This window comes from Amborella trichopoda, chromosome 2 (assembly GCF_054954075.1).
Source record: "Amborella trichopoda isolate Santa Cruz 75 chromosome 2, AtrichopodaSantaCruz75HAP2 v2.0, whole genome shotgun sequence".
NCBI lineage: Eukaryota > Viridiplantae > Streptophyta > Magnoliopsida > Amborellales > Amborellaceae > Amborella > Amborella trichopoda.
The window spans coordinates 17,410,895-17,422,707 of NC_142337.1; the positions used below are offsets into that span (position 1 = coordinate 17,410,895).

At 35.4% G+C, this 11,813-nt stretch overlaps 1 protein-coding gene across 13 annotated transcripts in view; it reads right to left on the reverse strand.

Annotated features, from left to right (window-relative positions):
* The window catches only part of LPXK (tetraacyldisaccharide 4'-kinase family protein), a 66,586-nt gene extending 65,315 nt beyond the window's left edge, over positions 1 to 1,271 (reverse strand). For 8 of the 13 annotated variants that reach the window (XM_011629309.3, XM_088858205.1, XM_011629307.3 and 5 more), the window contains exons 1-2: positions 975 to 1,271; positions 615 to 738 (exon numbers count right to left, since the gene is read on the reverse strand). In XM_011629309.3, coding sequence (XP_011627611.1) covers positions 615 to 738; positions 975 to 1,141 — 291 coding nt within the window. In that variant the 5' untranslated portion in view covers positions 1,142 to 1,271. Of the gene's footprint in view, positions 1 to 614; positions 739 to 838 lie in introns of all 13 variants that reach the window. The other 5 variants (XM_088858207.1, XM_088858200.1, XM_088858204.1 and 2 more) reach the window with 3 other exon arrangements.
* Between the last annotated feature and the right edge of the window lie 10,542 nt (positions 1,272 to 11,813).

Sequence of the window (11,813 nt, forward strand, 5' to 3'; positions counted from 1 at the left end):
ATGGAGTGAAATTACAAACCATTACATACACAATATCCATCAAGGAGTAATATTCCTTGCTAAATCAGTAACACCACCTTAATCATTGTGCTAACAAACCCATTCATGGGGACAATCAATGAGAATATAAGGCTAAATTTATATAAATTATGCTCAGATTTTTCATCATTAACAAGAGATGGCGAATCCAATTTAGTCAGCTACCTCATCAAGTATTAATATTTCATCTGAAAAGAAACAAAATCACAAAAACTAACATTACGTATCCAAAAATAAATGTATTATTTAAGAGGCAGTGAACAGTGTTTAGATTACATGTGCTGGAGGAACAAAAAATGATTAACGGGGGAGAAGATATTATTCTAGTACATCGCCTGGTATATGTGGCCTTATGTCCCATACAAAATCATCCATAGAACAATCAACAACAAGTTGAAGAGCCAGCCACAGAGTGTAAATTTTTAGAATTCATACAGAGTTTATCAAACATTCAACAATGGCATCAATATGTTAAAAATGGAGGAGGATTTCAGACTTGAAAAGTAAGACTCAAAAGAAAATAGTTCAGAAAATAATCCCTAGAGAGAGATGGTTGTTGAGGAGTCAGAGCTTACCCTTGTAAGGATGAGAGGGCAGATCCCAGAGCGAGAAAATAAGAGAGAAAGGAATTCGACCATGGGCGTCTTTCCATTGCCTCCCCAAGTCAAATTACCCACGCTTATTACAGGCACAGGCAACCTACAAACCATCAACAAATGGCATATAACCCAGCCTTAGGGTGAAACATACAAACTGTGTGTTAATTTAAAATGAATGGAGAGAGAGAGAAATGCAATACATTTACACATCATGTGTTTTAGAGAGGTCGAGCTCTTGAAGATAAATCCCGTTTAAAGTGGTGTCTATGATGGGGGAGAGAGCGACTGTGAGAAAGAGAGAAAGAGGTTGATAGAATGCCAAAGAAATTTCGATACCTTTTAGACTTGAAGAGGCCAAACGCATAGAGATGGTGTCGAAGAAACAGAGCAAAGCCATAGAGTTTCGAGGCAAATGATAGAATGGGGAGAAGTGGGGTGTAGTGGAATGGAGCACTATAATTGTTGTACGCTATTTGGGTGAGCACCCTCTTCAGCTTCTCCATCCTCTCGCCCAGGCATCTATTCGCTGAACTTCCCTTTACCTGGGATTAAAATGACGAAATTGTTGCACTTTACTGTTTGACTTCTGTACATAAAATTTAACTTCTTCATGCCATTAAGCAGATAAATGATGAGAGAGATCTTCCACCCAACAACCAATGTATGATACTGAACAAAAAGAAATTGATATATTCAATTAATCTGGGAGTCAGTGCATAATTGTGAGAGGAAATTGAACACAAATATTGGATTATCATTAGATTTCAACAAACACAGTTCATCAGTGTGTGTGTTCCGTCATTGAACAAATGGAGTCCACATAGTAACGGCATCTTTGGTGGCCCCGTTGAATGGTGATCGAAAAATAAACATGAGACATGTTTTTGTCTTTCATTATTTGTTTGGGGGTTTTTTGGTCACTGTAATTAAGTAGCTTATATAAAAAAAAGAGAAATGGTTTTTTAAAAGACAATTCTTTTGTTCTTGAACTCCCTCTCTCTCTCTCTCTCTCTCTCTCTCTCTCTCTAGAAAAGGGGTTAAGGCATCTTGGGTTGTGTTGAGAAAGTGAAGGAGGTGTGATGAAGAATTTTCTTGTCCCATTTTTATAAGAAATGGTATGAGTATATGTTACTCATGTTTTTGAGTTATCCAAAGTGAAGCGGTCTTGAGCTATCCGAAGTGAAGTACGGTAAATCGTGTTTTCTTGAATGATCACAAGGAAGGTATTTTTGGTGATGTTTTTTTTATCAATTTTTTCTTTTAAGATAACACTGTATCCCCTTGTAAATTTCTCTTTTGATAGTGGAATACTTGCTGGTTTGCCCGTGGACGTAGCCGTACGGAGTGAACCACGTTAAATTGGTATTGTGGTTTCTCTCTAATTTTCTCTCATTACTATATTTTTCATCTCTAATTTATTTTCTTAAATTGTTGCGCACGATCCTTGAGCTTATTATTGGATCATCTATTTTACATACTTGGTATTGAGTGTGTGATATTCGGTGATCGGTAAAATTGGGGTTTTGGGTATTCGGATCTTCAACAAGTGGTATCAGAGCATTAAGTTTTGTGCAATATATTTTGGAAAATGGCGAGTAATCGGTTTGCGGTGGAGAAATTTGATGGGCAAAATGAATTTGAGATATGGAAAATTCAAGTTCATGATCTTTTGGTCCAACAAAGGTTATACAAACATTACTCGGAAAGGAAAAAAAACCGGACTCTATGAGTAATAAGGATTGGGAGGAAATAGACCTTAAAGCTATGGATACAATTCGATTGTGTTTAGCAATAAGGTTTTATTCAATATACTGTGAGAGAATACGATAAAAGGCTTGTGGGAGAAATTGGAAACTGTTTATCAAAACAAATATCTTAAAAATCATATTATATTAAAGAGAAAATTATTTAGTTTAAGGATGAAAGAGAGGACAAAAGTTTCCGATCATTTGAACACTTTCAATAACATTATTTGTGAACTTGATAGTGTTGGTGAAAAAATGAAAGATGAGGACGAGGCGGTAAGTTTGCTATGTACTTTACCGCAATCTTATGATAATTTAGTGACAACATTAAGTTGCACTAAAGAAGATTCACTTGACTTAAGTACGGTAACTAATGCTTTGCTTGCCTATGAACTCCTAAAAAAGGCATCTATTGGAGAACCGGAATCGGAATTGCACTTTTCAAGGGGTCGTTCAAGTGAAAGAGGTAATTCCTCTCGAAATTTTTCTAGATCTAAGTCGAAAGGTTGATCTAAGTCTAAAGGTCGAGAAAGCAAGTGTCTTTGTTGGGGATGTGGTGAAGCGGGACATATGAAGAAAAATTGTACAAAAGGTAAAGGACAAAAGTTCAAAAAAACTAGGAAACCCAATGAGTCCAAAAATGAGGTGCATCTAGTGGAGAAATCTACATCCGGTTTTATTGAATAAGAGGTTTATGTCATGGGTAGCAATCCCAAATTCCAGCAAAATTGGACTTTGGATAGTGGTGCTACACATCATATGTGTCCACACTAGCCATGGTTTAGTTCATATGAACCATATGATGGTGGTTTCATGTTGATGGCAAACAATTCAAGTAGTAGAATGGTTGGGATTGGCAGGGTGAAATTAAGGATGTATGATGGAAGTATACGTACACTTGAGCATGTTCGACATGTATCGGACTTCAAGAAAAGTTTAATTTCTCTTTCTTTATTGGATTCACATGGATATAAATTCACTGGACAAGGGGGAGTCTCAAAGTATCTAAGGGTATTTTTGTTGTGATCAAGAGTGTTAGAGTTGGGAACTTATATAAGCTATTGGGAAGCTCCATTGTTGATGATGCGGCAAATTCAATAGTGGAGAGTAATGATCTTCCACTACGCATATGGCATAGGAGGTTGGGTCACTTGAGTGAAGGGTATGGAGATTTTGATGAAGATGAAGCTAATTCCCACCATAAAATTTGGGAAATCCGAATTTTGTGAGCATTGTGCCTATGGGGAACAACATAGATGATTTTTCAAAGCCGGCAGCCATACAACCAAGAGAATACTTGATTATGTTCACTCGAATTTATGGGGGCCCTTACTCATAATGTCATATGGTGGTGCATTATATTTTATATCTTTTATAGATGACTTTTCAAGGAAGGTATGTGTGTTCACTCTTAAATCAAAGAGTGATGCATTTTTGGCCTTTAAGCATTTTAAGGCTGAAGTTGAGAAGAGTACGAGGCGCCACATCAAAACACTTCGTATCGACAATGGGAATGAGTACAATTCCGATGAGTTTACAAGATTTTGTAAAGATGAAGGAATCAAGAGACATTTCACCACGGTTTACACTCCCCAACAAAATGGCATTGCGAAAAGGATGAATTGCACATTGATAAAGTGAGCAAGAAGTATGTACATCAAAACACTTCGTATCGACAATGGGAATGAGTACAATTCCGATGAGTTTACAAGATTTTGTAAAGATGAAGGAATCAAGAGATATTTCACCACGGTTTACACTCCCCAACAAAATGGCATTGCGAAAAGGATGAATTGCACATTGATAAAGTGAGCAAGAAGTATGTTGAGCAAGAAGTATGTTGAACAAGAGCTATACGACGAAGCCGTGATGATGACTTGTTATCTCATCAATCGATCACCTTTGGCGGCTTTGGGGGAGAAAACACCCCAAGAGGTATGGTCCGGACTCCTTGTGATTATTTTGATTAAAGATTTTTTGTTGTGATGCTTATGCTTTAATTTCTAGTTGCCAAAGAAATAAGCTTGAACCAAAATCAAAGAAATGCATTTTTGTTGGATATAGTAAAGGTGTGAAAGGATACTGATTATAGGATCAAAGTGCTTAAAAGATAATTACAAATCGAGATGTGCATTTTGATGAGTCATCCGTATTAACAAGAGGTGTAGAAAATGAGATTAAAGAAAGGAAAAAAATCTCATAATGACACTCAAGAAATTGATTTTCAACCTTATGTCCCATCATCTAGTGAAGGCCATATGCCGGAAGAAGCACCCACAAGTATCAATGAAGAAGCCATTGATGACGAAGAGCATGTTGGTGACCCATGTGATTCCCATGAAGAAGTTGCACCATCCATGACAAGAAAGTCTACAAGGGTAATTCGTCCACCTGAGCGGTTGAGGGACTGTGTAGATCCTAAAATACTATATGCTTTGGTTATTATGAATGAAGAACCTAGCATTTACCAAGAAGCTATAGAAGGGGATGATTTCATATCTTGGAAGAAGGCTATGGAAGATGAAATGTTGGCTCTTCGTAAGAATAAGATTTGGGATTTGGTAGAATTGTCAAAGGGTAGAAAAACGATTGGTAGCAAGTGGGTGTTCAAAATCAAGAAAGGGATTGATGGAAGTTTGGAAAGGTATAGTGCAAGGTTGGTTTGTACAAGATGAAAGTGTCGACTTTCTTGAAATATTTGCCCCGATTGTCAAGTTAGACTCCATAATATTGGTGCTTGGGCTTGTTGCATTGCATGATTTGGAACTTGAACAAATGGATGTAAAAATGATATGTTTACATGGTGAACTTGAAGAAGAAGTGTACATACAACAACCAGAAGGATTTCTTAAAAAGGAAAAAGAAATGTTAGTGTGCAAGTTGAAGAAATCCATATATAGACTCAAGCAAGCATCAAGATAATGGTACAATACTTTTGACATGTTCATGATTGGTCTTAGAAACCATATGAGTTATTATGACCATTATGTTTATATGAAGTTTTTTTATGATGGTTTTTATTTAATCTTAGTCTTGTACATTGATGATATGCTTTTGACATGCAAGGATAAGATTAGGAATGATGAGCTCAAGGCATCTTTGAGCAAGAGTTTTGAAATGAAAGATCTCGGGCCCGCAAAACAAATACTTGGAATTGACATCCAAAGAGATCGACAGAGTGAGACTTTGTCACTTTCACAAAAGAGTTTTGTGGAAAAGATGCTTGAAAAGTTTGGCATGAGCAAGGCAAAGCTGGTGAAGACTTCATTATCTCCTTACTTTAAGTTGTCTTCCAAGCAAAGTCCGAAGACCGTAGATGAAAAAGAGAATATGGCTAAGGTGTCATATGCAAGTGTTGTGGGAAGCCTAATGTTTGCCATGGTGTGTACTAGCTCATTGGGAAGGTGCAAAATGGGTGCTTCGTTATTTGAGAGGCACAAGTGATTATGCCATGATGTTTAGCAAAAGCTCAGGGCAGATTCAAGGCTATGTTGATGCAAATTATACTAGTGATTTTGATAGAGAAAGATCAACTACCGGCTATGTTTTCAAGTTTGGAAATGGGCCGATAAGTTGGATGTCTAAGCTTCAATCAACGGCGTCATTGTCCACCACCGAGGTAGAATACATGGTGGCAACCGAAGCAAGCAAAGAAGCGGTTTGGCTTCAAGGCCTTATGGGACAATTGGGTATCAATTCTAAGCCCATGGAAATATTTTGTGATAATATGAGTGCCATTAATTTGGCTAAGAATCTCGTTTATCACAAGAGGACGAAGCACTTACTAGTTCGATACCATTATGTTCGACAAGTTGTTGAAGATGATTTGGTTCTTTTGGTGAAAGTTGGAACCAAGGAAAATGTGGTGGATATGCTCACGAATACAGTTCCAATAGAGAAATTGGAATGGAGCCTAATTTCTTTAGGCTTCACGAAGAAGTAAAAAGGGTATTATTTGCAAGGCAAGTAGGTGATTTACTATCAAGGTGGAGATTGTTGAATGGTGATAGAAAAATCACATGATAGATGCTTTTGTCTTTTATCATTTGTTTGGAGGCTTTTTGGTCACTGTAATTAGGTGGCTTGTATAAAAGCAAAAAACAAAAGGGTTTTTTAAAAGACACAATTCTTCTTGTTCTTAAACTTCTCTCTCTCTCTCTCGAAAAGGGGCTTGGGCTTCTTGAGTTGTGTTGAGAAAGGGAAGGAGGTGAAGAAGAATTTTCTTGTCCTATTTTTAGGAGAAATAGTATGAGCGTGTGTTGCTCATGTTCTTAGGTTATCCGAAGTGAAGCGGGGTAAATCGTGTTCTTTTGGATGATCACAAAGAAGGTATTTTTGGTGATGTTTTTTTTTATCAATTTTCTCTTTTTAAGGTAATACTGTATCCCGTTGTAAATTTCTCTTTTGATAGTGGAATACTTGTCGGCTTGCCCGTGGACGTAGCCCTACGGGTAAACCGCGTTAAATTGCTGTTGTGGTTTGTCTCATTAATTTTCTCTCATGATTATGTTTTCCATCTCTAATTTATTTTTTTAAATTGTTGCATACGATCCTTGAGCTTATTATTGGATCATCGATTTACATACTTGGTATTGAGTGTGTGATATTCGGTGATCGGTAAAATTAGGGTTTCGGGTATTCGGATCTTCAACAGGCCCCTTCGCATGACAACGCAAGAAATTACCTACACCAAATAATAGAGTTGTATAGCTCAATAATTAACCAATGGGATTGTAGGACAGGTACTAGTATTGCCGATTGATACATTTCAGTTAAAAGACCCATTAATGAAAAAACCTTGGGTTAAAATAGCACTTGGGGCGGTTATTGAATTTAAAAATTTCATGGTTCTATATTTTATAAATCACATGAATAAAAGAGAAACTCCATGAAATAAAAAGCAATGCTTTGAAACCCCATATACTGGTATAGGGTCCAATGCCCTACTCTACTCTAAGGTCCTCAATAAACTAACTCTTTCAACATAAATATCCAGTTTATAACTCAAGGCGGCAAAACTAGCTTAACCAATTAAAACTCGTTAGTGCACAAGAACCTGTATAATCAAGGACACCTATTATTAGTCTAGACCAACAAAAAAAAAAAAAAAACTAGTTATCCTTAAGAGGCCACTTGCCTAGCATGCCCAAGAGGAAAATCCTTGGTTTCCTATGGAATAGTAAGAACCCCAAATATAGTACCAAAAAAAGAAAAATTGATGCACATCAAAATTCGGATGCTCAAAATTTTAATTTTATTTTTATTGATTTTATTTTTAGAGATGTGGATAGACTTTTTTATTTATTTTATTGGAATCAATTTTTAGAGATATGATTAGTATGTTTTTTTAGGTTACTTTCATAAAGTCTCTTTTTGTTAAGAGATAAAAGAGTTCATAGTTTTTTTTTGTTCTTTTTAAGAAATAAAAAGTCTGTAGGTTTTTCTTTTGGATAGGTTTTAGCTTATAGAAGGAAAATTATCTTTAGTTTTAGGAAGTATATTTTGTTTCTTATATTGAAAGGATGAGATTTTGATTGAATGAAAAAGAATTGATCTTTATAATAGAGATAGAGTGGCCCCTTTGTCAGCATTTTTTTTTCTTTTGAATTTGGTTTGTGCCAGAATACTCATATCCGCATATTTTGTTCTTTCTGTTTGTGATTTCTTTCATGATTTTTATTTTTCTCTCTTAAATACGATTAATTTTGATGGTGTTGTTTGCCGGTAAAATTTATCCTATGTCAAGTGGTATTAAGGCGTAGTCGATTATTGTGGATCGTGGTGTTTATCGATTTGTGTCATGGCTCGTGGACAAATCCTATAGCCATACATCGAGACTCAACTCATCCAGTGAGAATGAAACCTCCGAGCTCTCCAAGAGATAGAGAACAAAAGTTTGAGAAGGCAAATAAAAGAGTTGACCTTGCATTTGGCGCAAAACTAGCTTCGACACACTATGATAATGGTAGTGAGTCAGAGGCTGATAACCCGTTCCATACCAACGCTCTGTATCGTAAGCCTCATGGTAAGGAGAATGATCTATTTCCTCATGGTAAGGAGAATGATCTATTTTCTCATTATTGGGAGAGTGATCTACCTAAGTATGATGAAGAACTAGTTGAAGATGAAGAACGTGTAGTTTTGGATCTTCAATTCCAATCATTATTCTTGGATGTCACAGGCTACCCCATCTTTGATGAAGTTCAAGTTTTTTATAAAAAAACAAGATGAAAGAAAAGAAGTTATCCTTGAGGCAGCAAGGATATCTAATTTTCTTATCGATGGAGAGGTGGAGAACTAAGATGATTTGATCCCAAAGAAAATTGAGCCTATGGAGATATATGGCGAAGCAACTGATGAGATCGAGCCTATGGAGTTGCATGGCGAAGAAACAAAAGCTTATGTGATGTGCCCTAATGTGAAGTTTGAGCAATTTCAGCAAGTCGATATGGCGAAAAAATCAACATACAACGACGCATTCCTCGAGGGTTTCATAATTTCAATGCACCATCGTTGTGTCTTGATCAATGCAGTAACCCACAAGTTGTAGGATTGTTTTTTTCAATATTCAGGTTGAAGAACGCAGCGAGACTACTACAAATTTTATCTTAATGCATTTTAAAACTTGAGGATGAGTTTTCTCCAACCAAGAAAGAATGATGCAGATCAAAATCTCAAAATTTTAATTTTAATTTTAATTTTAGAGATGTGGATAGACTTTTTTATTTATTTTATTAGGATCAATTTTTAGAGATAGGATTAGTATCCTTTTTTAGGTTACTTTCATAAAGTCTCTTTTTGTTAAGAGATGCAAGAGTTCGTAGTTTTTTTAGTTCTTGTTAAGAAATAAAAAGACTGTGGGTTTTTCTTTTTGATAGGAGTTAGCTTGTAGAAGGAAAATTATCTTTATTTAAAAAGTATATTTTGTTTCCTTTTTTGAAGGGATGAGATTTTGATTGAATGAAAAAAAGTTGATCTTTATAGATCGTATAGAGAGAGAGTGGCCCTTTTGTGGGTGTGTTTTCTTTTCTTGAATTTGAACGCGCTAAAATACTCGTATATACATGTTTTGTTCTTTTTTCTTGTGATTCCCTTCACGATTTTTATTTTTCTCTCTTAAGCGCGGTTAATTTTGCTGATGTTCTTTGCCAATAAATTTTATGCTGCGTCAAAAAGCAGTTCGTTTTCTGGATGGTTGGTTTCGTTCTTAGCTTGATTAGAGGTTTTGTACGTTTCTTTGCTAACTGTGGCTCAACATACTCCATCTTGTCAAACAGTAAGTAATGCCTCAAAGAGAATATAATCCACATGATTGTAACAATCTTGCATAGAATAAAGAAATCATTAATCAACAAAAGGAAAATTCCGAATACATGAAGTCACAAGATATAGAACTCAATAAAAAAATACCATTATCAACAAATATATAGACAAGAACATACTGATGCATAAGGGAAAAGCTCTATTCAATAGACAATCATAACTTCGAGAAGTAAACCAAACTTGCCACTTTTAAAGTCAATCCAAAAGAAATAAATCAAGAAAGAATCCTGCAACCAACAACTTAATATTATCATAGGCAATTACATAATGGTCTCAGATTTCAAAGAAATAGAAATATGCAGTTGAGAAACAATACTTCAAAGAAGGTGTCGTGAATAAAGTGGCAAATGATTTCAATGTGCCTCATCCACCTAATGGAATCAAAACTGGAAGGGATTTTTGTTGGGGATTGAGTGATGGTTCATTTCACCATAAAGAGGATTAAGTATCACAAACAAATTTCTCACAAGAAAAGAAAAAGTATCATGAACCAATGTTTAACATCTAAGTGAACTAAACATGCTAATAACATACTACACTTAATTAAATGCAACAATGGAACTCCTTGTTCCAGCCCCATTGATAAGTTCAATGGGATAGAAATCACATTAACATCATGTCCAGTTGCCAGTACAACAATTGATCCCATAAGGTTAGATATAAATAACACACAATAATGTAATTAAATTAAAACCAACAAGTGAATCGAACAAAAACAATAATAATTAGAAGAATGCCAAAATTGAATAAAGAAAAAATTATACAGTAAAGCAATGAAAAACCAAAATCCAACGGTCACAATCCATTGATCAGTAGCTTGTGATCAGTCAAATAATTCACAGTAACTTCAAACTACCGTCAAACATTCAGTGCCTTAAAACTCAATATCGGTTAATCAAAAGAAGGAATTCTTATCATTAAAACAAATAGATGAACAAATAAACAAGGGAATATATATTCATACATGTTGGGGTCCTCAACTGTAAAAAACACTTTTTTGAACGAAAATGTCTTGCAAAACCAACTCCTCTTCATCTGCATATGCCTTCTCACTAGGCTTTGAAAGCATGCCAACGGATTGGAGTTTTGGACACTAAGAAATTCAGGGATGCCAGATTTTCTCTCCCACTGCTTCTTAAGAAAATTCACTTGTTCTGCCTTATATACTAAAGAGCATGGGGTTCAAGTATACTTGTTATATTGATCATAGCAACATCGCATGTGCTTTTATTAGGCATCCGCTCTTTTACAACTTACAACACAACAAAACTATTTTGATTAAGAACAGTTCTTGTACACAGTAAAAACTTGTTTTTGAACTAAATACTGTGAAGAAATTTAGTCCAATTAAGAGACCAAATTTAGTATAGTAAGGGAAAGGCCGAAATTTAATTAGCCTGTGGGGGAGAAGTATCATGAACCAATTTCTAAGGAAAAAAAAAATATCATGAACCAATGTTTAACATCTAAGTGAACTAAACATGCTAATAACATTTTACATTTAATTAAATGCAACAATGGAACTCCTTGTTCCAGCCCCATTGATAAGTTCAATGGGATAGAAATCACATTAACATCATGTCCAGTTGCCAGTACAACAATTGATCCCATAAGGTTAGATATAAATAACACACAATAGTGTAATTAAATTAAAACCAACAAGTGAATCGAACAAAAACAACAACAATTAGAAGAATGCCAAAATCGAACAAATAAAAAATTACACAGTAAAGCAATGAAAAACCAAAAACCAACAGTCACAATCCATTGATCAGTGGCTTGTGATCAGTCAAATAATTCACAGTAACTTCAAACTACCGTCAAACATTCAGTGCCTTAAAACTCAATATCGGTTAATCAAAAGAAGGAATTCTTATCACTAAAACAAATAGATGAACAAATAAACGAGGGAATATATATTCATACATGTTGGGGTCCTCAACTGTAAAAATCACTTTTTCGAGCAAAAATGTCTTGCAAAACCAACTCCTCTTCATCTGCATATGCCTTCTCACTAGGCTTTGAAAGCATGCCAACGGATTGGAGTTTTGGACACTATGTATTTCAGGGATGCTAGATTTTCTCTCCCACTGCTTCTTAAGAAAAT